Source organism: Tamandua tetradactyla, chromosome 11 (genome assembly GCF_023851605.1).
Source record: "Tamandua tetradactyla isolate mTamTet1 chromosome 11, mTamTet1.pri, whole genome shotgun sequence".
NCBI lineage: Eukaryota > Metazoa > Chordata > Mammalia > Pilosa > Myrmecophagidae > Tamandua > Tamandua tetradactyla.
Window position 1 is genome coordinate 74,225,332 of NC_135337.1, and position 23,433 is coordinate 74,248,764.

The window sequence follows — 23,433 nt, forward strand, 5'->3', positions numbered from 1 at the left end:
TGAGAGTTTTACTTCCTCCTTTTCAATTTTGATGCCTTGTATTTCTTTTTCTTCTAATTTCTCTTTCTGGTTAATTGCTCTGGCTAGAACTTTCACCACAAATGTTGAATAACAATGGTGACAGTGGACATCCTTATCTTGTTTCTGATCTTAGGGGGAAAGCTTTCAGTTTCCATCATTGAGGATGATGTTAGCTGTGGGTTTTTCATATAGTCCTTTTATCATGTTGAGGAAGTTTCCTTCTATTCCTAATCTTTGAAGTGTTTTCAACAAGAAAGGATGTTGAATTTTGTCAAATGTCTTTTCTGCATCAATGAAGATGATCATTTTTCTGCTTTGATTTGTTGTAATAAGTTTTAAAATTGGTGTGAATCCTCCAAAATTGTTCTTTTTCAATAATTTGACCTGATTATTCAGGGTCCTTTGTGATTCCACATGAATTTGAGAATAGGCTTTTCCATTTCTGCAAAAAGGACTGCCGGGGATCTGATAGGTTATTACTGAACCACTATTGTGTTCAGGCATGATGCTTGGCACAGCATAATAAAGGAAACACAGAAGATAGAGAATGGTAAAAATACAAGTTATTTTTTAATCATTCAATAACCAATAATAGTATTGATTCCACAAAGTTTTATTCATACCTTTATTACATTTTTTTTGCTTCTTCTTACATTTTAAGATACCTGGTCCCAAAGCAGTTCCAAGAAAACTCAAGATAGAATTCAGGCATTACCCAGCTCTTTGTTACTGAATAATTGGTTAAATTTTAACAACTGTGTTAATATTTTAAAAAATTAATTCCTTAAAATTAGAATTGTTTATGATCCCACTAACTGAGAAATGCACATTGTAATACTACTGTTTTTTCTCATTATCCTTGTTTTAAATCACAAGGACTTAAACAGTTGATCAATTATGTTTTTACTATCACTTTCTAATTAGCTAAGGAGAGAAGACATCCTTAGGCCTTTGACCAGTGGTTCTCAACTGGGGGTGATTTTGTTCCCAGGGCATGTGGCAATAATTTTGATTATGACAACTAGGTTGGGAGCTGTTGCTGGCATGTGGGTAGAGGCCAGGGAAACTGCTAAACATCCCACAATGCATAGGAGAGCCCACTACAACAGATTCATCCAGTCCAAAATGTCAACAGTGCCAAGTTTGCAAAATAATGTTCCAGGGGGAGATAAGGAACTTATAATTTATCACCTCTATCATTCTTACCTTCAAGAAGTCTCAATTCAGAGAGGCTTGCTTTACACACACAAGCAAACAACTTTTGTGAAACAGCACAGGACATGTAAGGTCAGTCACATCATCCAGACCTAAATTAAGGATTTCAGGAATTGAGAAAAGGAATTGAATTTTATGGAGAGTTGGGAAAAAAAAGATTTCCTTGAAGGAGGTAGAAACTAAGTTGACTCTTGAAGAATGTAAAGGTTTGGTAGAGGCAGAAAAAGAAAGTACAAACTTCACTTTGGAAGGGAGGGAAAATGTAGAATACGGAAGTTCGATTCTAAACCTTTAGCACCTAAAATACCTGGCTTGTTAATTCTGTAGTCAATAAGCAGAGAAGAACAGAGATGTTACTGATACATAAGCACAAGAGTTCTTCAGCTGCTCCACAAGGTTGCCTTTTATGAAATCAAGTTTTAGTTGTGTATATTTGAAATTGTGCAAAACAAAAAGTCCCAGTGTAGGCACACATTTTGAAACAATTTGGCTCTCTCTAAATATTAACTTTCCTAAAGGAATCACTTCATGCCAAATCAGCAGGTGTAGTGGATTACACACTCTGATTATATTGTTCACCCACAGAGGAGACATTTAGGCCAGTTAAGGAGAAAAAGCCACAAACATTCATTCACAATGCCAGAGCCATCCATGAACTATTTTCAAAGGAATATAGTAACTCTTAGCTGCTATTTTAACATTTATGATTATGTTTAACATTTATTATAATTTTAAATCTTAAAAAATATATTCGATAGCAAAGTCATCCATGCATTTAATAATTCTAGTGCTAGAAAAAATATATAAAATCAGTAACTTTGGAAAAGAAATTAGAGATGATAACGCAAGGCCAAACGATGTCTGTGTAAATGCCACACTGTTTGTTTGGTAGAATTTATGCTGGGAAATGTTCAAGATGACACTTGGAAAACAAAATTATTTTTAATCCAATTTTGGAAAAGTAATCAAGCAAAGAAAATGGGAAGAGTGCCAATGACCTGGCTTCAAAGTTCTTCCTGGCCACAGTGTGCTCCTAAATGGAGATGATGGTAATTTTTGGCATTCCAAGAATGCAACCCCCATTTTATATTTATTCATATGGAAATTATGGAATTATGCAAATTTCCATTTATGCAAAACCTTCAGAGGCATAAAACACAACACCATGTATATCATGTGAGTCAGCATGGGGAAAAGAAATAGGAGAAAGCCTGAGAGGGCACAGTGACCTAAGTCCAGATTTCCATCATCATTAAAAAGCATCCCAAGGACACTTATTCGCACAACTGGATCAAAGACACACCATGGGATACTGGACCTAAGAATTCTCACTATGCATCCCATTCTTTCCATGTAGAAAGAGGTCAAAATAGGGAACCACAGAAGAGATGCAAATGGTAGCATTTGTCTAGTCCACACATCACCATGGGGAGGTGCCTTAGAGGAGCAGATCAATTCTCTGTCTTCACCCAAGAAATAGAGACAAGTTGAGTCGGCTGCGGCTGGGCAGACACCATGTCTTTTTTATGACGTAACTCTGACGTCTTCACTGGTTCCTCCTATTTGGGAAAGATAATGTGAAGGAAGAGCTGAAGAGAAATGAATACCCCATTGATGAAATAAAATTTCTACCATGCCTAGATTTTGACAAACCAGGATTTCTATAAGGCCCAAAACTCAGTGAAGTTGCCCTAAAATCTAACATTATAGACTCCACCCCCAAATCACCAACCATGATGGTTCTTTATTATTATATTTCATTTTTAGTTTATTTTCTTCTTATTCTACTTCAATTTTTTTTACAAACCCTCCATAGGCTTTCTATATCCCAGGCAGTATTCTAGTCACTTAACATATGTGAACTCATTTAATCCTTGTGATGAGATAGGTACTATAATTTTATTCCCATTTCACAAATGAAGAAACTGAGGCACTGAGACAGTAAGTGACTTGCCCAATCCCAAACAGCCTGGAAGTGGCAGAACTGGGATTTGAACCCAGGCACTTTGATTTCACAGTGGTGGTAGGATTTTGACAACAGCCAGTAGGATTAATCAAGACTGTAAGGTTGAATATGTGCTTCTTAGAATGCAAAGTATTGTCCAGAAATAGGGGATATAGATTATTAATCAGGGTCTTATATAAAGTAAACTCTTGATAACTTGATATTAGTAAAAATTAAGTTGATACAATTCCTTATAGGACAAAGTGTTTATATGTAGATTATTTTGATCCTCAGAGAGACATTTCAAAGGTGAGTAACCGAGGCTCAGAAATCACTTGTCCACATTCTACCAACTAGAACCTGAAAGAGCCAAGATTCAAACTCAGATCGGACAAACACCAGAATCCATGCTATGGATTCCACAACACAACTTGTCTTTGGTGATCTTATGTGTTGGGACAGTTCAGGTACTATTGACACATTCCTTTGGCATAGATGATACAGGATAATGGTAGGATGCAGACATTAGTCCCAGAACAGAGTCGTCCTTAGTGTGAAACTTGAGTGTTCCACTGACAGCCTGATCCTAAAAGTTGTTGATGATTTGTCATGACAATGAAATTGGTAAATTGGAAACTTTCATAGGAAAACAGATCTGAGTTCAAAGGCACAAAGGCCTAGCCACATATGTCAAGATGGTTCCAACTTTATGGTACAATTCATGCACCAAAGCTCCCATAGAATCAGGCTGAAACCAACTTCAACTAAGACCATGTCACTGCTTATCTCCCCCATCCTGCCCCCCTAACCCATTTTTGTCTCTTTCTCAATAAATTTCATGCATTATAATCTCCATCTTAGACCCTGTTTTTAGAGAATTCCAACCTAAGGCAGTCTCCCAGGTGGCAACTCATGTGTGAGGGAACAAGAACACACGGCAGAGCATGCATTGCTGTAGCTGCCCAAGCTTAGAAGCTCCATGTCCCAAATGAAGCTCATATCTCTTGCAACATTACCATGAGCCCCTCCAAGAGAAAAACCCAATTATAGGAGTCATCTATGAATTCTCCCAAGCGTTTAGAGTCTGTTCACCATTCTCCCAATCTGGATAATGTCAACAATCAGCACTGTTTTTTAACCGTAAATATTCATCAGTACTTCACCAAAATGACATCATTTTCATTAAGGCCTATTGTGACCACGGTATTTGAAATTATGCTTCTCTCACGCTATGGACTTCTGATTTCTCTTCCCTGATCCATTTTTCTCCATAGTATATATCACTCTCTAACATATTGAATAACTTGCTTTGTGTGGTTTATTGTCTGCCTCCTCCCTCCTAGAATGTCAGCTCCACAGTGGCAAGGATCTCTGCTAATCATCCACTGTTTTATTTCCCCAGTTACTAAAGCAGTGCCTGGAAAGTAGTAGATTTTCTACTACTTAAATAATGAATATTTATTAAGGGAATGATGACATTTTGTCAAATGTCCTTTGGCTATTTGTGGAAGGATTGAGAGAGAAGGAATGAGAGAAAGAGGGAAAGGAAGGAAGGGAGGAGGGAGGGAAGAGAAAACAAAGAAAAGATGGGGGAGGGTGAGAGGTTGGCATGGAGAGAATAAGGAAAAAGAAAATGATGGAAGGGAGGGAGGGAGAGAGGGAGTGTTAGGGAAAAAGGAAGGAAGGAAAGAAGGAAGGCAGGTGAAGACGGAGGGAGTATAGAAGAAAAAAAGAAGGGGGAAGGAAGGAGGGAGGGATGGAGAGAGAAGGAAGTAGAGAGAAAGAAAAAAGAGAAAGAAAGGATGGAAAGGAGTGAGGCAAGGAAAAGGAAGGAAGATCTCTTGTTTTCACTCTCATTAAAACCAGAACTTCAACTGAATCATTGCAGGAACCTAATATAATTCCTTTTTTAAGATCCAGGATGCAGGAAGCTGATGGTAGCATGAGAAATTGATTCACAAGTGCATGGTGCAGCAGCAGGTACGACCTTACCATTTTGGTGTGGGTAGTAGAGTGAGACAGCTCAGTGATTTCCATTTCCACCCCTTTCCTCATTCCACTAAACCATTTCTTATATTCCATTCGCACCTGGAAGTATGAGGAATACAGAAGCTTGGGTTACATCCAGAGCTTGGTTCATGATAGAAAGCTCTAAAATGGGAGACTAAAGGTACAGATGCTGAGCCTTGCATTCTACTACTCTTTCAGTGGTTTTCAGTATAATCTTGGCCATGCTCAGATGATTCATTTTATTTAAGTTCAACTTTTTCAGCTGTTGAAAAAGATGCCTGGCACCATAAGTGGTCTATATATGATGTTGATGAAGGTGAGGATGATGATGAAGATGAAGGTGGTGACAATGAGGGTGATGGCGGTGATGACAATGAGGATGATGATGGCATGAAGGCCACCATTTGTTGAACATTAGCTATGTTCAAAGTAATTTTCATACAGTGTCATTTAATCCTCGATCAATCCATTGAAGAAGGTATACCTTAGCAAAAGATAAGGTCCTACCATGAATCTCACCATTGAAAGATTATGTATTTCCTCTTGGTGGACTCATATATGGTCACAAACTTGCTCTAAGAGAGTGAAGGCATCCTTCACCATCATCTCCTTCCCCTTTGCCATAATGCCACCAGCATTCTACGTAATGGACTGCCCTTCAACCTGGATCCCAGGGCAAATATGATATAAAAAGCATACAACCTGTAAATGGCCTATCTATGTAAAATATATTTATGTAGCATGAGCAAAAATAAACCTTTATTGATATTAGTAATAAATGATATTGGGGAAGGGCTATTTGTCACTACAGTATAACATATATTTTCCTGAATGATACAGTACTCTTAAGAGATATGTTAGGAAATGAATGAAACCCAGAGCACATAGTAGACCCATGCAGCACCCAAAAGCTTTTCCCAGGATCAAGACAACCCCAAAATACAAATATAAAGGGTCAGGGTAAGGCGAGAATATGAGCTGCCATTCAATAAGACTTTGGGACTAGGCTGGCAGGAGGAAATAATTAGTCTTACCTGGCGATTAAGGAGACAATATACCACAAAAATCAAAACCCCTTGCAGCATATTGATGATGGTGAATATGTAGGCAATGACTAATCCAACTGTCTTTCCTACTTTTTCAACCATGAAAAAGCCAAGGCCCCAAGAACAGCCCAGGATAAACAGATGAGCAATGGCTTTAAATGTCATGACTCTGAAAAAAATATACAGTAATAATAATCACCATTTATCAGGCACTTACTACGCTCTGGGCCCCATGCCAAACACTTTGCTTGAATCACCTTATTTAACCTTCAGATCAACCTCATGCAGTTCAATGCCTTACACAAAGTCACGGAGCTCAAAGATGAGGCAGAGCCCATGTCCATAATCACCTCTGCTGAGAGTAATACATTCTCCCAAGTAGTTTGAATAATGTTTCCCAGAAAAGACATGATCTTAATCTTAATCCATGTTATTGTGTTGACCCCATTGTAAATGGTATACTTGAATATGTTAAGATGAGTCAGGGTGTGCACTTATTCAGGAATGAGATCTTTGAGGGCTCTATTCAGATGTGACCAACTGAATCAAACTGAGTTTAATCCATATTTCTGGAGGCCTTAGAAAGAGAACACAGAAGTTACAGAAGACAGAATGGAGAAGACGTATCCCAATGTGACAGCAGGTAGAGATACAAACCAAGAAACCCCAAGGATCGCTGGCAGCAAGCATTGTAATGCTACAGACTCCAGGAGAAATTAGGCCTTGCCCTTATCTTGATTTTGGATTTTAACCATAACATTCCTGTTAGGAAGTCAAAACCAGTTGGTGGTATTTTTTTTTAAAGCAGTTCTGGCAAATTAAGACACCCCCAATCTTAGAAATGATATATCTGCCAGGCCTGTATTTATTGGAAGAGTTATAGAAAGTAACTTCTGGATACCTGCATCAAATTTGTATAGTGATGATATCGAGATTTCAGAACACAATCATGTGCTGGGTTTCTTCAAACGAAAATCGTGTTCAGAATAATGGAGTGATGTTGCAGGTGTCAGCTGGTTGGAAGAACCAGTACGTGAGAGTATGGGCGTGTGTGTGTGTGTGTGTAGCTTGCACCCAGGCACATATTTGTGGGGTGGAATGGGGAAATACCAAGCATGGTGAAACTTGCCCCCTACCCCCAGCAATGAGGAAACTGGGGCTCAGAGGTGTTCGGTTGGTTTGGTAGATGAGGGGTCAAAGCCAGGGTCTGAAGTTGGAAAGATAATCCTTCAACTCTTGTCTTCATGACTCACCAGTGCAAGTTACTAACCCACTGCTGGGTTAGATAAGTAGTTTGCTCATCTGACTAATAAGGATATTAGTAGCACTAACCACCACATGAATTTGTATTGTGTGCATTCAGTGAAATAACATTGGGAAATGCCCAGCATCTATCAAATTCCTTGAGTTAACATTAGTTTCTTGTCATTTTTACTTTTAAGTTTGAATTGGCACCAATGATAATTGAGTTGCTACAACCAAAGAGAATGGAATCCAGAAGTAGGTGGGCTCTTAGTGGGGATGGGAGATGGATAATATTTGTAGTTGTGGCATTAATGCCGTACGAACAGCATACTATACAAAGGAGCTACTTGATGAACATTTGTTGAATAAACAAATGAGGAAATGCATTGTCACTTGAAAAATTACAGCTTTCATTTCTTCTGCAAGTTGTCCCTCACCTACTCTCCACCTAGTACCAGGAAAGTCTGTATCATATTTTTGCATGGGGCCTTTTCTTTCCCAGGCAGAGTGGTCTTGTGGAAACACATCATAATGACAAATCTGTGGGTGCCACTGATTCTGATGTCTTCTTACCTGGTATCTTGAATGGTGGAAACTTCTTTATTGAGGGAAGACAGTTTGTTTTTCAAAACCCACAGAATTCTGATGTAGAATCCCAAGTTTATCTGTGGAAAAAGCATTAAATATTAACCTGACTTTTTGTCAAGGCTGTTGCTTTCAAAGCAACTTTGAGGTGGACCTAAGAATTTCCCCAAAAGATACAGGCTTTCACGTAAAGATCTCAGAGACTGAAAAATAAGATGTGAAGACATGTACAGTATGATTACATTTATGGAAATACAAAATTATATATGGTCTTTTGTGAAGCAAAAATTTCATTTTACCTTGTCCAATGAATCTTTATAAGAACACGTACATATATTGTGTTTTTGAGAAACACAGTACCTAATGTAAGTTGTTTTTTGAGAATGAAGATATGCATAAAGTATTGAAAAGAAAATCAAGACCTAGAGTTAAGGAATGTGCATTCATTCATTTAATCAGATTCAGTTAATATTACTTATTCAGTGCTGATCATATGCTGATGGGACATAGTAATCAAGAAGAAAATTACCATCCCTGTTCTCATGGAGGTTACTTCCCATTGAAGGTGACAGACACAAAACAACATGTATGCTTCCAAAATAATATATGAGATGGTGAAAGTGCTACGGAGAAAAAGAAAGCATGAGGGGAGATGAGAAACCCTGAGGGAGGAATAGGAAATGGACAGCCACATGGGAAAGATGACATTTGAGTGAACGTTACAAAGAGGTGAGAAAGCACCATGTAGCTCTCTAGGGGAGGATCCTCCAGGCAGAGGTAACACAAGTGCAAAAGGCCAAAAGTTGGACTCTGTGCTGTGTTCAAGGGAAAATAGCTAGGCTAGTGTGGGTGGAGCAGAATAAGTGAAGAGTAGAAAGGGAGGGGAGGAGGGCAAGAAGCAATGGAGTGGGGGACAGATCATATAGTGTAGATAGGACACTGAATGAACTCTGGCTGTTACTCTGTGAGGCTGGAAATACTGGAGACTTCAGAGCCAAGGAAAATCGAATTATAATATGCTCAATCTGGCTCCCACCTTGAGATTAGGTGGGAAGGATGAGAGTGGTAAGACCAGCAAGGGCTCTACTGGTTTGTCAGAGGTGATGTTGGCTTGGACCTGGGTCACAGAAACAGAAGTGGGGAGAAGTGGATAGATTCTGGATATTTTAAAGGTGGAGCACAGGATTTGCCAATGAATTACACATGGCCTGAGAGAAGGAATATATCAGGATTACTCCAGAGTTCTTAAAGTAAGGAATCAGAAGGAAAAAACATCACTGACTGACTGAAGGATGGATCAACCTGGAGGAAGGATTTGAATGAAGAATCAAAACAGAACTCAAAGTTCAAGATACTCAAGTGTAGATGCCAGAGAGACAGATTGATTATATATACATGCAGTTTAGAGGAGAAATCCTAGCTGGTTATATAAATTTGGGAATCCACAGCATATAGCTCATTATTGAAAGTCATAAGACTGAAAGGAGGTCCATGGGGTCAGCCCTGGGAACCTCCAACACTGATGGGAGGAACCCAAAAATGTGGCTCAATAAGAGCAGCATGAGCTGGGGGAAGCCAAGGAAAGCATTGCTGAAACATATTTCAAGGAAAAGGTATTGATCACATTGGGCTATGTTCCTTATCTTCATCTCATTTACACTTTAGAAACTAAGAAATACTTTCTTGATGTTTGGCCAACTCTGAGTGAGGTCACCAATAAATACCTGCCACTGTTACCTACCAAGATAATGACTGCCACTGGTCCCATGAAACTCCATATAAACCCTTCATCTATCTTTAGCCAGCAACTGTTGGGAGAGAGAAAGAAAAGTATTAGCTGCCTATTCCTTTGGAGAAGGCAGAGGGCTCGAGTGCAGGCTCCTGTAATAGCAGGGCCAGGGATCTTTCAGCTCAGAACTAGGATTTCAGATGGGTTGTCATTGGCCCCTTATAAACTGTATCTCCAAGTTTCAGTTTCTTCAAGTATAAATCGGCTAATAATATTTTTGGAGAGATTAAATCAGAACACACATAAAGTATTTTGATCCAATGTGTAGTAAAGAATTAAGGCCTAAGATGGGTAATTATTATTAAGATGATTGCTATATTGAGAAAGAAAGAATAATAATTTAACTATAACCATAAAAACAACCAACACTAATTAGCATATGCCACAAGTCAAGTACTTTGTTAACCAAATACTTTGTGTGCTGTCATGGCTTAGGTTGAGAAAGTTAACCTAATTTACCCTATTCTGGAAGTAAACCAGCAGAATGAATCTGGTAAAAGTAACAACTAAACAATCATTGGTGGGCAGAAAAGTTCCCACACTTGTATTCAAATCCAGGCATTGTAAACTACAGTCCACATGCCAAATCCAGTATAATGCTTGTTTTTGTTTTTCTTTTTGTAAATAAAGTTTAATTAGAACACAGCCATGCCCATTCCTTTGCATGTGACTGCTTCCAAAGTACAATGGCAGAGTTGAATAGTTGCAGTAGAAACCTTATGAACTGCAAAGCCAAAAACATGTACCACTTGACCCATTACAGAAAAAGTTTGCTGACTCCTCATCTATGCTACCAATATATCTATAAAATCATTCTGGCAAGCCATAGCTTCAAGCTAGAGACAGGGCATTTCTTTGACAACAAAAGGGACAGCATCACACACATTGTTTCAGGTCATATCCCTACTTCCTTACCTAAGCCCCATTGTCATAATGTTAATTTATTTAATTAAATGTTGCATACAGAGCTTTCCTTACTGAGGAAACTTCTTCAGTGAAGCAGTAAAACATAGCTATTCAGAGCACTGATTTGGGAATGCCAAATTACTCTCCTTCATGCTGTGACCTTTGGAAAGCTTATTAAAAACGCTAAGTGCAGATATCCGGGGCAAGAGATAATAGTGTTGACCTTGTAGTATTGTGGTGAGGATGACTTGATATATTGTATACATGAAACACTGTCTCTTGTGGATCATAAACCTTTGATAGGCATTATTATTATTGTTATTCTTTACATTTTAGAGGTTAATCTCAACCTATTCAAACTACCCTTTCAGAATCACACAAAATACGGAGCACAAAGCCTCTTAATGTGGGGCTCTAGATTTGCTTTACTTGTGCACGAGTTCTCTGAAGTTGTATTTAAAATTTTATGTCTATGTACATTTGTCTTGAGAAGGAGGCCCTGGTTTAACCAAATTCTGTAAAATACTCAACCCCAATCAGGGATTTCCAAGAGAAGATATAACTCTGGTTTAAGGAAGTACAGAATGAAGAATAGTTAACCATTGGAAAATGGATTTGACAAAAAGAATTTGGTTTCAGGAGATATGTTGGCTGTGGACACTTCTCTCACCGTAAATGCACACATCATGCTTACTGAGTATGTGTTCCATAATTTTTGTATCCTATGATTGCAGACACAGCCACAATCACAGCTGGGATCCCATAGCCAATAGGGAACATGAACCTCTTCTTGAATCTGCTTGCACTGGTGTAGTTGGCCACTTGGAGGTTCCTGACAGTGAGGAAGAGGTACAGCCCTTCAAGAAGCATCCAGGTGAAGGAGGCCAGGTAGAGATAATGCAATGCCCCTGCAATGATGGAGCACAATACCTGGAGGGGAGAGAATAATTAGGACCGTGGAGTAGATATTGTCAGTGCGTGATTTTACTCCCAGCAGTTATCATTTTCTGCATACGGGTCTGGAATTTCAATTGTAACACCTACAACAGCTTGCCGGAGGGCAATACTTCTTCTGAAGGCATTCACTGGCCACTGAAGTTTGCTCACCTCATCCATGGGGCAAGCCAGAAGTACCAAGTAATGAATGCCCTAGGAGCATCCCTTAAAACAATGACTGACAGAGTTGATAAGCAAATGCCTTTGTTGCTGAGTTACATATTCTACCCTACCTCCTAGAGCTCCCCAATGGAATTAACACTCCAGTTTCCCACTGTACCTGCAATTGCCTTCCTTTCACAGTCTCATTCCCCCCCCGCCCATCTGACTATTTCCTAGGATGTCCCAAATAAACTAATTGCCCTCAAATCTTTTTCTCAGAGTCATTATGTAGTACCATAATATGGGTATGAACCCATAGTAAGTAGGACCTTTTAATGACATTACTTCAGTTAAGTTGTGTTCCACCTCAGTCAGGATGGGTCTTAACACTATTAATGGAGTCCTTTATAAAAGAATGTAATTCGGACAAAGAAAGAGAAAGCCACAGAAGCAAGAGGCTACAATGTGGACTAACCTTGGAAAACATGCTGAGTGGATGTAGCCAGACACCAAAAACCACATATTGTATGATTCTGTGGATATAAAATGTGCATAACAGGGAAATTTGCAGAGGCAGAAAGCAGATTAGCAGGTAGTGGAGTAGGGGGTAACTCTGCGTGGGTATGGGTTTGGGGCTTTTCCTTTGGGTGAGTAAAATGATCTGGACCTAGATAGTGCACAACATTGTGAATGTAAAGAAACTATTGAATTGTATATTTTTAAAGAATTAAATGGGGAATTTTATGTTATATACAATTTTACAACAACTCAAAAAAAATTTGCAACATGGTAAACCCCTCACCAATTGGCAACTCTGGTAAATTCTATCAATCATTTAGAGAAAAAGTAATACCAACATTTCACAAATTCTTCCCAAAAAACTGGAAAAGGAGGGAACACTTCCCAATTCATCCTACAACAGCAGTACTGCCTTTTTACCAAAACCATACAAAGACATCACAAAAAAATTAAATCTCAGACCAATATCCCCTATAAACACAGAAGAAATATTTCCAATTCTATAGAAATTCTTCCAAGAAATGGAAGAGGAGTAATCATCTCTCAACTCATTCTGTGAGACCACCATTTGTAAAAGGGAATTTTATAAAGCTTTACAGTAGCTAATTTTTCCTGCTTAATTTAGCTATTTACATATATTTTAGCTTCTGAAATATCCAGCAAAAGCATTTGTGTCATTTTATATTCACGGCTATGCATTTGGTGTGAGTTAAGAATTATAAAGAAAAGAATTATGGGCCCCATCAGGCTGAAGATAAACAATCCTGGCGCCAAGATTACTTGTTGTAAAACTGTTAAAAAATGCTTGCTGTAAAACTGTTAAGAAATGCTTGTTATAAAACTGTTCGTTATCTGCTTTTTTGCAAAACAGCACCTGTGACCCATGCTCAACCCCCGCCCCACTCATCTTACCCCTTAAAAAGCTTTTGCAAACTCAGGCTCGGGGCTCTCTGTTCCTGCGTGTTCAGTGAGCCCCACGCATGTGTGGTAAATAAACCCCTTGCATGTTGCATGAGAGAACATCTCTTGGAGTCTTCCTTTGCATGGCAAAACTCTCGAATTCTCGAATTCTTACATTTGGAGGTCCCACCGAGATCGGCTCTTCGTAAGGGGAGGCTCCAACAGCTCTTTCTCTCGGGGTAAGTGAGGCCTTTTTGTCTGAGGTGTGATCGCTTAGTCTGTCAGACTGGCAGTGACTGTCAGAGAGTGACTGAGCACTCCCCGACTGCAGCCGGCAGACGTGTCCAGGGGTTGCAGGTCACTCTCCCGAGGGACGCCTCAGGATTGGGGGACCTCCGGGGACGCCTGGAGGCTTCCTACAGAGCTGACTCTGATTCTGTTTCCCTTCTGACGGGGGGAGACTCGATCACAGTCATCAGGCCAGTCTGAGCTGTGTCTCTGAAACTGTATAAATGTGGTGTGCCGGCTCTGTGTGTGTCTGTCTGTATTTGTGTGTTGGGAATTGTTTTCGTTTTACCAAAGATGGGTCAGGGAATGTCGTCGACATTTCTCTGACCTTAAGACACTGGTCTGAGGTCAGGGAAAGAGGTCAGAATCTATCTCTTATTGTAAAGAAAGGCAAATGGCAGACATTCTGCTCAGCCAAGTGGCCCTCTTTTAATGTGGAATGGCCTCGGGAAGGAGCTTTTCATCTCCCCTTGATTTGGGCCGTCAAGTCAGTCATCTTCCGCCCTGACCCGTATGGCCACCCGGACCAGTAGCCCTACATCATGGTTTGGCAGGACCTGTGTGAAAACCCACCTCCATGGGTAAAGCCATTTCTTACTCCTCTTGGTCAACATGACTCTCCCTCTGTACTCCCAATCAAGGTGCCGGGTCCTTCTCAAGCTCCAAAACTCTATCCTTCCTTACCTCCTACAGTCCTACCGGAATCCCAATCGGATCTACTCCTCTTCGACGCAGGTCCTTCTTCCCCTCCTCCCTACCCTTCAGCTCCGGTACAGGGCCCCCCTTCTCTTAGCTCACCTTCTCCCTCCTCTAGTTCTCTCTCTCCGCCCTCTTCCATTCCCTCTCCGCAGGTTCACCAACAGACGATCCCAGATGAACCAGGACCGGCACATAGTACACGAAGCAGACGAGCACAAAGCCCATCTGATGTGGCGGTCACTCTCCCCCTCAGACCGTACGAGCCTCCAGTGGATGATGGACACGGGGGAGAAATGCCCGCTCTACAATACTGGCCCTTTTCCTCCTCTGACTTATATAACTGGAAAAATAATAACCCTCCTTTTTCCGAGGCTCCCACTAGGCTGACTGGATTGGTGGAGTCCCTTATGCTCTCTCACCAGCCCACTTGGGATGATTTTCAACAAGTCCTGGGGACTCTCTTCACCACGGAGGAGTGAGATCGAATCCTACTGGAAGCCAGGAAGCAAGTTCCTGGACAAGACGGGAGACCCACCCAACTCCAGCATGTCATCGACGATCGGTTCCTGCTGCGCCGCCCTAATTGGGACCCGAGCACCTCTAAAGGTAGGGAGCATCTGTCCATCTATCGCCAGACTCTAGTAGCGGGTCTCCGAGCAGCCGCACGCCGGCCCACCAATTTGGCCAAGGTAAGAGAGGTTATTCAGGGAGCGGACGAATCGCCCTCAGTCTTTTTAGAAAAACTAATGAAAGCATACCGTAGGTATACTCCATTTAACCCTCAATCAGAGGATCAAAGAGCCTCAGTGGCCATGGCCTTTATCGGCCAATCAGTTCCAGACATTAGACGCAAGCTGCAGCGCTTAGACGGGTTGCAGGACCTAGCCTTGCGAGATTTAGTCAAAGAAGCTGAAAAAATGTTTTATAAGAGAGAAACAGAGGAGGAAAAAGAACAAAGGAGAGAAAGAGAGAGAGAGGAAAAAGAGTTGATAAGAAAGAAAAGGAGAACGAAAGAATTAACAAAGATCCTGGCCACAGTAGTTGAAAGAAACACTGAAGGTAGAGGACGAGCTAGAGAAAATCCCTCGGGTCGGCGTTATCGTACCCCCCTTAGTCCAGACCAGTGCGCCTACTGCAAAGAAACTGGGCACTGGGCCAAAAACTGTCCGAAAAAACAGAAGGGTACTAGGCCCCCAAATTGGCAACAACTGGCCACGTTGGCTCTAGAAAGTGAAGACTAGGGGAGTCAGGGCTCGGCACCCCTCCCCGAGCTCAGGGTAAAATTTAATGTGGAGGGGGCACCGATTAATTTTAAAATCAACACAGGAGCAGTAGTGTCGGCCCTCCAAGAACCTATAGGCCCGCTCTCTACAAAAAGGTCCTTAGTGCGGGGAGCAAATGGCAGTCGCTACTGCGCCTGGACTACCAAAAGAACCATGGACCTGGGGAAGGGGAAGGTTCAACACTCCTTCCTAGTTATCCCTGAGTGCCCTGCCCCGCTTATGGGAAAAGGCTTGTTAACTAAACTAAGGGCGAGAATCACCTTCAATCCTAAGGGGCCAAAAGTGGAATTTTTAAACCCGCTAATAAACCAACCTGTAATAACTGCCCTCACCTTGCCAGTCGAAGAAGAATATCAGCTGTACGTAAAACCAGAACAGCTCCACAGTTCTATTCCTCAGGCCTGGCTTGAAAAATTCCCTAATTCCTGGGCAGAAGTTGCCGGGTTAGGGTTGGCAGTCAATCAGCCCCCAGTAGTAGTGACCCTAAAGCCCACCGCCTCTCCAATTCGGGTAAAACAATACTACTTAAGCAAGGAAGCCCGGGAAGGAATCAAGCCCCATATAAAAAAAATTCCTTGGCTTGGGAGTACTTAAGCCCTGTCAATCAGCCTGAAACACTCCCTTGTTGCCGGTCAAAAAGCCAGGGACTAGAGACTATAGACCAGTGCAAGACTTATGGGAAGTAAATAGCAGAGTGCAGGATATACATCCTACGGTGCCAAATCCCTATAACCTGCTCAGCACTCTCCATCTTGAAAAGACTTGGTATACTGTGCTTGATCTAAAAGATGCTTTCTTCTGCCTGCCCTTGCATAAGGACAGTCAACCCTTGTTCACTTTCGAGTGAATCGATCCAGAGACGGGATCCTCAAACCAACTGACTTGGACACGCTTGCCCCAGGGGTTCAAAAACTCCCCCACCATTTTTGACGAAGCTCTTCATAAAGACTTAAGCTCCTTCAGAATTCAGCATCCCAGAGTCACCTTGCTACAATACATGGACGACTTACTGTTGGCAGCAGACACTAAGGAGGACTGTGAATATGGAACCCGAAAACTGTTAAGTGAGCTAGCCGCACTGGGGTACCGAGCCTCGGCCAAAAAGGCCCAAATCTGTAAAAGGGAAGTAATCTTCCTTGGATATACTCTTAAGAATGGAAAGCGATGGCTCACTGAGGCTAAAAAAAAAAACTGTAACACAAATACCCCTGCCCACGACCCGAAAGCAGCTACGAGAGTTCTTAGGGACAGCGGGATTCTGCCGGTTGTGGATCCCAGGGTTTGCAGCCCTTGCTGCCCCATTATACCCCTTGCTCAAAGGGAGCGCTGATTTCCAGTGGGGAACAGAACAGCAGGAAGCCTTCAACAGCATTAAGAAAGCGCTCCTGTCAGCTCCAGCTTTAACCCTCCCAGACATGAATAAACCTTTCACGCTCTACATAGAAGAAAGGAGAGGCATGGCTAGAGGGGTCCTAACACAGGCTTTAGGCCCCTGGAGGAGACCGGTGGCCTATCTGTCCAAGCGATTAGATTCAGTTGCCAGCAGATGGCCACGCTGTCTCAAGGCCATCGCAGCAGCTGCCCTCCTGGCAAAAGACGCAGACAAACTCAAGGACAGAAGCTGACCATAATAGCCCCTCACACCCTGGAGAGCATAATCCGCCAGCCTCCAGATAGATAGATGTCAAATGCCAGAATTACCCACTATCAGAGCATCCTCCTAGACAAAGACAGGGTGACTTTCGGGGCCCCATCAGCTTTAAACCCGGCTATGCTCCCGGACGAGACCGCGGGACCTGTGCTGCACACTTGCCAAGAGATATTAGCTGAAGAGACCGGAATCTGCAGAAACTTAAAAGACCAACCATTACCTAACTCAGAGGTAACCTGGTTTTTGGACGGAAGCAGCTTTCTCCAACACAGTAAGAGGCGAGCGGGAGCGGCAGTAGTCAGTGGGACAAAAATTATTTGGTCTTCTAGCCTCCCGGAGGGAACATCTGCCCAAAAAGCTGAACTAATTGCCCTCACAAAAGCTCTAGAATTAGCAAAAGAAAAACGAGCGACTATCTATACAGATAACTGTTACGCCTTTGCTACTGCCCACGTACATGGGGCAATTTACCAACAAAGAGGGCTATTAACCTCAGCTGGTAAAGAAATCAAACACAAAGAGGAAATTCTTAAACTCCTGGCAGCAGTCATGCTTCCCAAAGAACTAGCCATTGTCCACTGTGCTAGCCACCAAAGAGGCTCGGACCCAATAACCATGGGTAATAAGCGAGCAGATGAAGAAGCAAAAGCGGCAGCATTAAGGGACCCTGTAAACTTGGTCCTAATAACCAAAGAAAACCAGCAACCCCCTGAAACACTATCTGAGGTTACACCCCAAGGAGAATCGGAAGCCCTAGCTTACATACAGCAGGTCCACCAGCTCACTCACCTGGGGACAGGGAAACTACAGCAGCTCCTGCAAGACCAGAGGGAATTGTACCCTCTGGCAGCCTCAAAAAGAAGAGAACTGGCAGATCGCGTAGCTAGAGAATGTCAGGCATGTCAAATTGTGAACGCCTACCCCACCAAAGCTCCTAACGGAAAAAGACTAAGGGGAACTCAACCTGGGCAGTTCTGGGAAGTTGACTTTACTGAAATTAAACCTGCAAAATATGGACTTAAATACTTACTAGTTTTTATAGACACCTTTTCAGGATGGGTTGAAGCCTACCCAACTAAGAGAGAAACGGCCCAGGTCGTAGTCAAGAAGATTATGGAAAAAAATTTTTCCCCGGTTTGGACTACCAAAGGTAATAGGGTCAGATAACGGACCCGCATTTGTAGCCCAGGTAAGTCAGGGTGTGGCCAGGATATTGGGGATTGATTGGAAATTGCACTGTGCATACAGACCCCAAGGCTCAGGACAGGTAGAAAAAATGAACAGGATGATTAAAGAGACCCTAACCAAATTAGCTATAAAGACTGGCTTGAAGAATTGGACCATGCTCCTGCCTTATGCCCTGTTCAGGGCCAGGAATACCCCCTCTGCTCTCATGTGTAATCTAACCCCTTATGAAATCTTATATGGAGCGCCAACTCCAGTCAAGGACATGTCCTACATTCTAGAGATTAATAGTTCCCTTCATACCCCCTTGCTTAACAGGCTGCGAGCCTTGGAAAAAGCCCAGCGGTTCCTGTGGTGGCAGCTCTCCACCTCCTACCAGCCAGGAGACAACAGAACTCCGCATCAATATCAGGTGGGAGACTTCGTCTACGTCCGCCGCCACCAGGTACAGACTCTTGAACCTTGCTGGAAAGGACCGTATCAGGTACTCTTGACCACCCCCACTGCAGTCAAGGTCAATGGCATCGCATCCTGGATCCATGCGTCTCATCTCAAACCTGCGCCTTCGCCCTCTGAGTCCCAATGAAAACTGGAAAGGACTGACAATCCTCTCAAGCTGCGGGTTCATAAGATTACTACTCCTTCTCCTCCCTCCCCCACAGGAACCCAATTCCAACCCGCATAAGCCTTGGAAATGAACAATATCCAGATGGGAAAATGGGAAGACTATAAAAACTTGGGAGGGAGCAGGGGAGCCTTCGTTCCTGGTACCCCCTTGTAATCTTACCACTCTGGGGGTAACTGTAGCTGCCGGTATAGGCACAGGGACTGCTGCCATTGTATATAGCAATCAACAAACCAGTCAATTACAAGCCGCGATAAATCAAAACTTAAAAGAAATAGAAAGATCTGTCTCAGCCCTTCAGAACTCTCTAACCTCCCTTTCAGAAGTAGTTCTGCAGAATAGGCGGGGACTTGTCTTACTTTTCCTTAAAGAGGGGGAACTATGTGCAGCTTTAAAAGAACAGTGCTGTTTCTATGCGGATCACTCTGGTGTTGTTAAAAAGTCCATGACAAAACTCAGAGAGCGCCTTCATGAAAGACAAAAAAAAAAAAAAAAAAAATGAGAGGCACAACAGGGATGGTTTGAATCTTGGTTTACTAAATCCCCCTGGTTGACGACGCTATTATCTGCTCTCGCTGGGCCTTTAATTGTGTTACTTTTAATAATAACTATAGGACCATGTATTCTAAATAAAATTATACAGTTTTTACAGGGGCAGATTGAAAATTTCAAATTAATGCTCATCAGACAACAGTACTCAGTGTTAAATAATCCAGAAAATCTCTAAGATTAGAGATATATACGAAAGGAGTGGGGAATGTAAAAGGGAATTTTATGAAGCTTAACAGTAGCTAATTTTTTCCCCTGCTTAATTTAGCTATTTACATATATTTTAGCTTCTGAAATATCCAGCAAAAGCATTTGTGTCATTTTATATTCACGGCTATGCATTTGGTGTGAGTTAAGAATTATAAAGAAAAGAATTATGGGCCCCATCAGGCTGAAGATAAACAATCCTGGTTCCAAGATTACTTGCTGTAAAACTGTTAAAAAATGCTTGCTGTAAAACTGTTAAGAAATGCTTGCTATAAAACTGTTCGTTATCTGCTTTTTTGCAAAACAGCACCTGTGACCCATGCTCAACCCCCACCCCCCTCATCTTACCCCTTAAAAAGCTTTTGCAAACTCAGGCTCGGGGCTCTCTGTTCCTGCGTGTTCAGTGAGCCCCACGCATGTGTGGTAAATAAACCCCTTGCGTGTTGCATGAGAGAACGTCTCTTGGAGTCTTCCTTTGCATGGCAAAACTCTCAAATTGTTGAAGTCTTACACATTAATTACCCTGACATCAAAACCAGGCAAAGACTTTATATGAAAAGAAAACCACAGAGGAATAGCCTCATGATCATAGAAACAAAATTTTTAACAAAATTTTAACACATATCCTACAATATATAAAATGGGTAATATATTATGGGAATAATAAAATATTTTTTGACAGTAGAATATCCTATATTTCTCTTTGAATAGCAGAAAAATTGTCACTATTGGTCATTTGGAACCAAGATTAAGTCTTATAACCTGAATACTTCACAAATGGGTCCTTTTTTCTTTATCATAACAAATATCCTTAATGTTGTGGGAGCCAAAACATTGGGCATGAATGAGCCTGACACAAAGGGATAAAAATCATATGATCTCAATGATTTGAAACAATAAGATTAAGCAAACATTTAGGCTCAGCATTTAGATTATAGGTTACCAGGAGACAGGGTGGGGATAGAGAATGGGTAATTAAAGCTTAAAATGCATGGGTTTCCTATTTGGAATGATGGAAATATTTTGGTGATTCATAGTGGTAATGGTAGAATAAAATTGTGAATATAATTAATATTATTGAAATATATATCTGAATGTGATTAAAAGAGGAAAGGTTAGATTCCATATAACAGAATAAACTTTTTAAAAATTCATGGAACTATACTAGGTAAAGAGCGAACCTTAGGTTAAACCATGGTCTATAGTTAATAGTACAATTATAAAAATTGTCATCAATTATAACAACTGTTCAACACCAATTCAATGTGGCAATAATAGGGCAGTATAGGTAAATCCTGTATTTTATGCATGATTGTTCTGAAAACACACAACTTCTCTAATAAAGGGGAAAAGGTTAAAAAAAAAAAAGAACATCAAAGCCAATTTATAGTTTCCTTCTGAACTCTTGTTAAAAGGGAGATTTATTTTTTTTTCATAATCGTTTCTTTTTTTCAGCTCATGATTCCTAAATACAGCAAGCAGTCTCTCCACTGGACCTGCCAATAGAATTTTGTCTTCCTAGTTGACGTATCCTCTCCTTTGGCTTCCAGGACACCCACCCATCCAGGAATTTTCCTAACTTTAACTGCTTATCCCTTGGACTTCTTATACATTTTTCTCTTCCTTTTAAATGTTGGTCATTCTCTGAGCTCCATCCTTAATCCACTCCATTTCCCCTTATTCCAGTGTAATCACATCCATTCCTGTGATTGAATTGCCTCTTTCATGCAGGAAACTGCAATATCACTCTCTCCTCTCCTAATCAATTTTGAGCTCAAAATATTTTCCAGCTGTCTGTTGGATGTTTAAACTTGAGTGTCTGAGCAGCACCTCTAACACATTTAAATCTGAAATCATTACCACTTCTGACCCAAACCTATTCCTCTTTCTCTAATTTAGTTAATGACATCATCACACATCCACCAAATCTCCAAAACTAGAATTCGATGTCATCTTTATTTCTCGTTTTTCCCATACCCACCACTTCCACATTCAATTGGGCTCCAAATCCTACCAATTCCACTTTGTACCCATTTCTCAAATCTTATCCAATCCCCCTACCGTGGTTCATATCTTTATGAACTCTTACCCAGACTATCAATAGTTGTATCCCTTTTCTCCATGTTGCTAGTTTTATCTCACTCCAGCCTGCCTTCGCCTTCCACTGTTTTTGTCCTAAATAATGTTTTCTATCATTCTCGGCTTGAAAGCCTTTATGGGGTCACCAGTGCCTACAACAAGGGTCATCTGACGAAGGACTGCAGGTCAAATCTGGCCAACCATTTCTTTTTCGTGAATCAGGTTTTCTTGGAACACAGCCACATTTCTTTACATTTCATCTATGGCTGCTTTTGTACTATCTTAATCGAGCCATTGTAACAGACATTGTAAAACCCAAAAAAGATGAAAATATTTACTATCTGGCTCTTTACAGAAAAAAGAATTGTACTCCTCTGACCTAGAGGATAAAATCTAATCTTAGCCTTTTATATTCTGATGCCAGCACCATCTTCATCCATTCCTCAACATTCTCCTGTGTCTCGAGAAATGGGTTTCATTTTGGATGTCAATTTAAATTGATCGGTAGTAGCTTCCTGGAATGTGGTGTCGAGAACTGTGAGACTTAGTAAAAAGTTGCAATTGATTAGAGATGTCTGGCAGGAGCCTAAGAATGGATTTGAGGCATGTACATGAAGCATTTATCATTTCCCCAAAATGCTGTACTCCTTCATGCTTCAAACCCTTCAGGTTCATGATTTCTTCTGCTTTAGGAATCCTTTCCTCCTGCTCTTTGACCAGTAAACTCAAATTCATTATTGACATTCATCAAAAAGTTCTCCTCCATGATAATGGCATGTTATTTTGAGCATAATTAACAGTGCTGAACGGTATGTGAATGTGGTGGAAAGGGGGAGTTTAGGGTCATATATGCTATCAGAAGGAAAGTTGGAGATTAAAGCATGGGAATGTATAACACAGTAAATCCTTATGGTGGAAAATGAATGTGATTAACTTGTACAAACAAAAAAGTTCTTTCATGAACCAGAACAAATGTGTTATTACACTATTGCAAGACATTAAAGGTAGAGTGATATGTAGGGGAAAATGTACCTGTTGCAAGCTATGGACTATAGTAACGGTAATATCTTAATAGTCTTTGATCAGCAGTAACAAATGTACCACACCAATACGAGGGGTCAGTAATAGGGTATAAAGTGTATAGGATATTTGGGGTTTTCTTTTCGTTTGCAGAAATAATGAAAATGTTGTAAACTTGATTGTGGTGATGGATGCACATCTGTATGATGAATTCGTGAGCCACTGATTATATACTCTGGTTAGATTGTATGGCATGTAACGATATCACAATAAAATTGCATTTAAAAAGTCTCTGCTGGGCCGGCCACGGTGGCTCAGCAGGCAAAGTTCTCGCCTGCCATGCTGGAGACCTGGGTTCGTTTCCTGGTGCCTGCCCATGCAAAAAAAAGTCTCTGCTAAGCCTTTGTGGTATAAAGAGATGAAATGTTGTCTTCATAATCTAACTGGTAAAAATTGACTTGAAACTCTAGAAGCTCCCAAATGCTGATCTGAGACCACTGGGACAATGACAGGAATTTAAAGCTAAATGTACTCAATTGCAGGGATTTACTCTAATTCTGAGATGATG

General features: G+C 41.2%; 1 protein-coding gene across 2 annotated transcripts in view; it reads right to left on the minus strand.

The window, feature by feature from the left end:
• Positions 1–572: 572 nt before the first annotated feature.
• The window catches only part of LOC143650295 (putative adhesion G protein-coupled receptor E4P), a 56,474-nt gene continuing 33,613 nt past the window's right edge, over positions 573–23,433 (minus strand). For both annotated transcript variants that reach the window (XM_077120911.1, XM_077120910.1), the window contains 6 exons: positions 11,457–11,692; positions 9,809–9,875; positions 8,056–8,147; positions 6,226–6,406; positions 5,174–5,269; positions 573–2,795 (listed from right to left, as the gene is read on the minus strand). In XM_077120911.1, the coding sequence (XP_076977026.1) occupies positions 2,688–2,795; positions 5,174–5,269; positions 6,226–6,406; positions 8,056–8,147; positions 9,809–9,875; positions 11,457–11,692 (780 nt within the window). In that variant the 3' untranslated portion in view covers positions 573–2,687. The remainder of the gene's footprint in view (positions 2,796–5,173; positions 5,270–6,225; positions 6,407–8,055; positions 8,148–9,808; positions 9,876–11,456; positions 11,693–23,433) is intronic.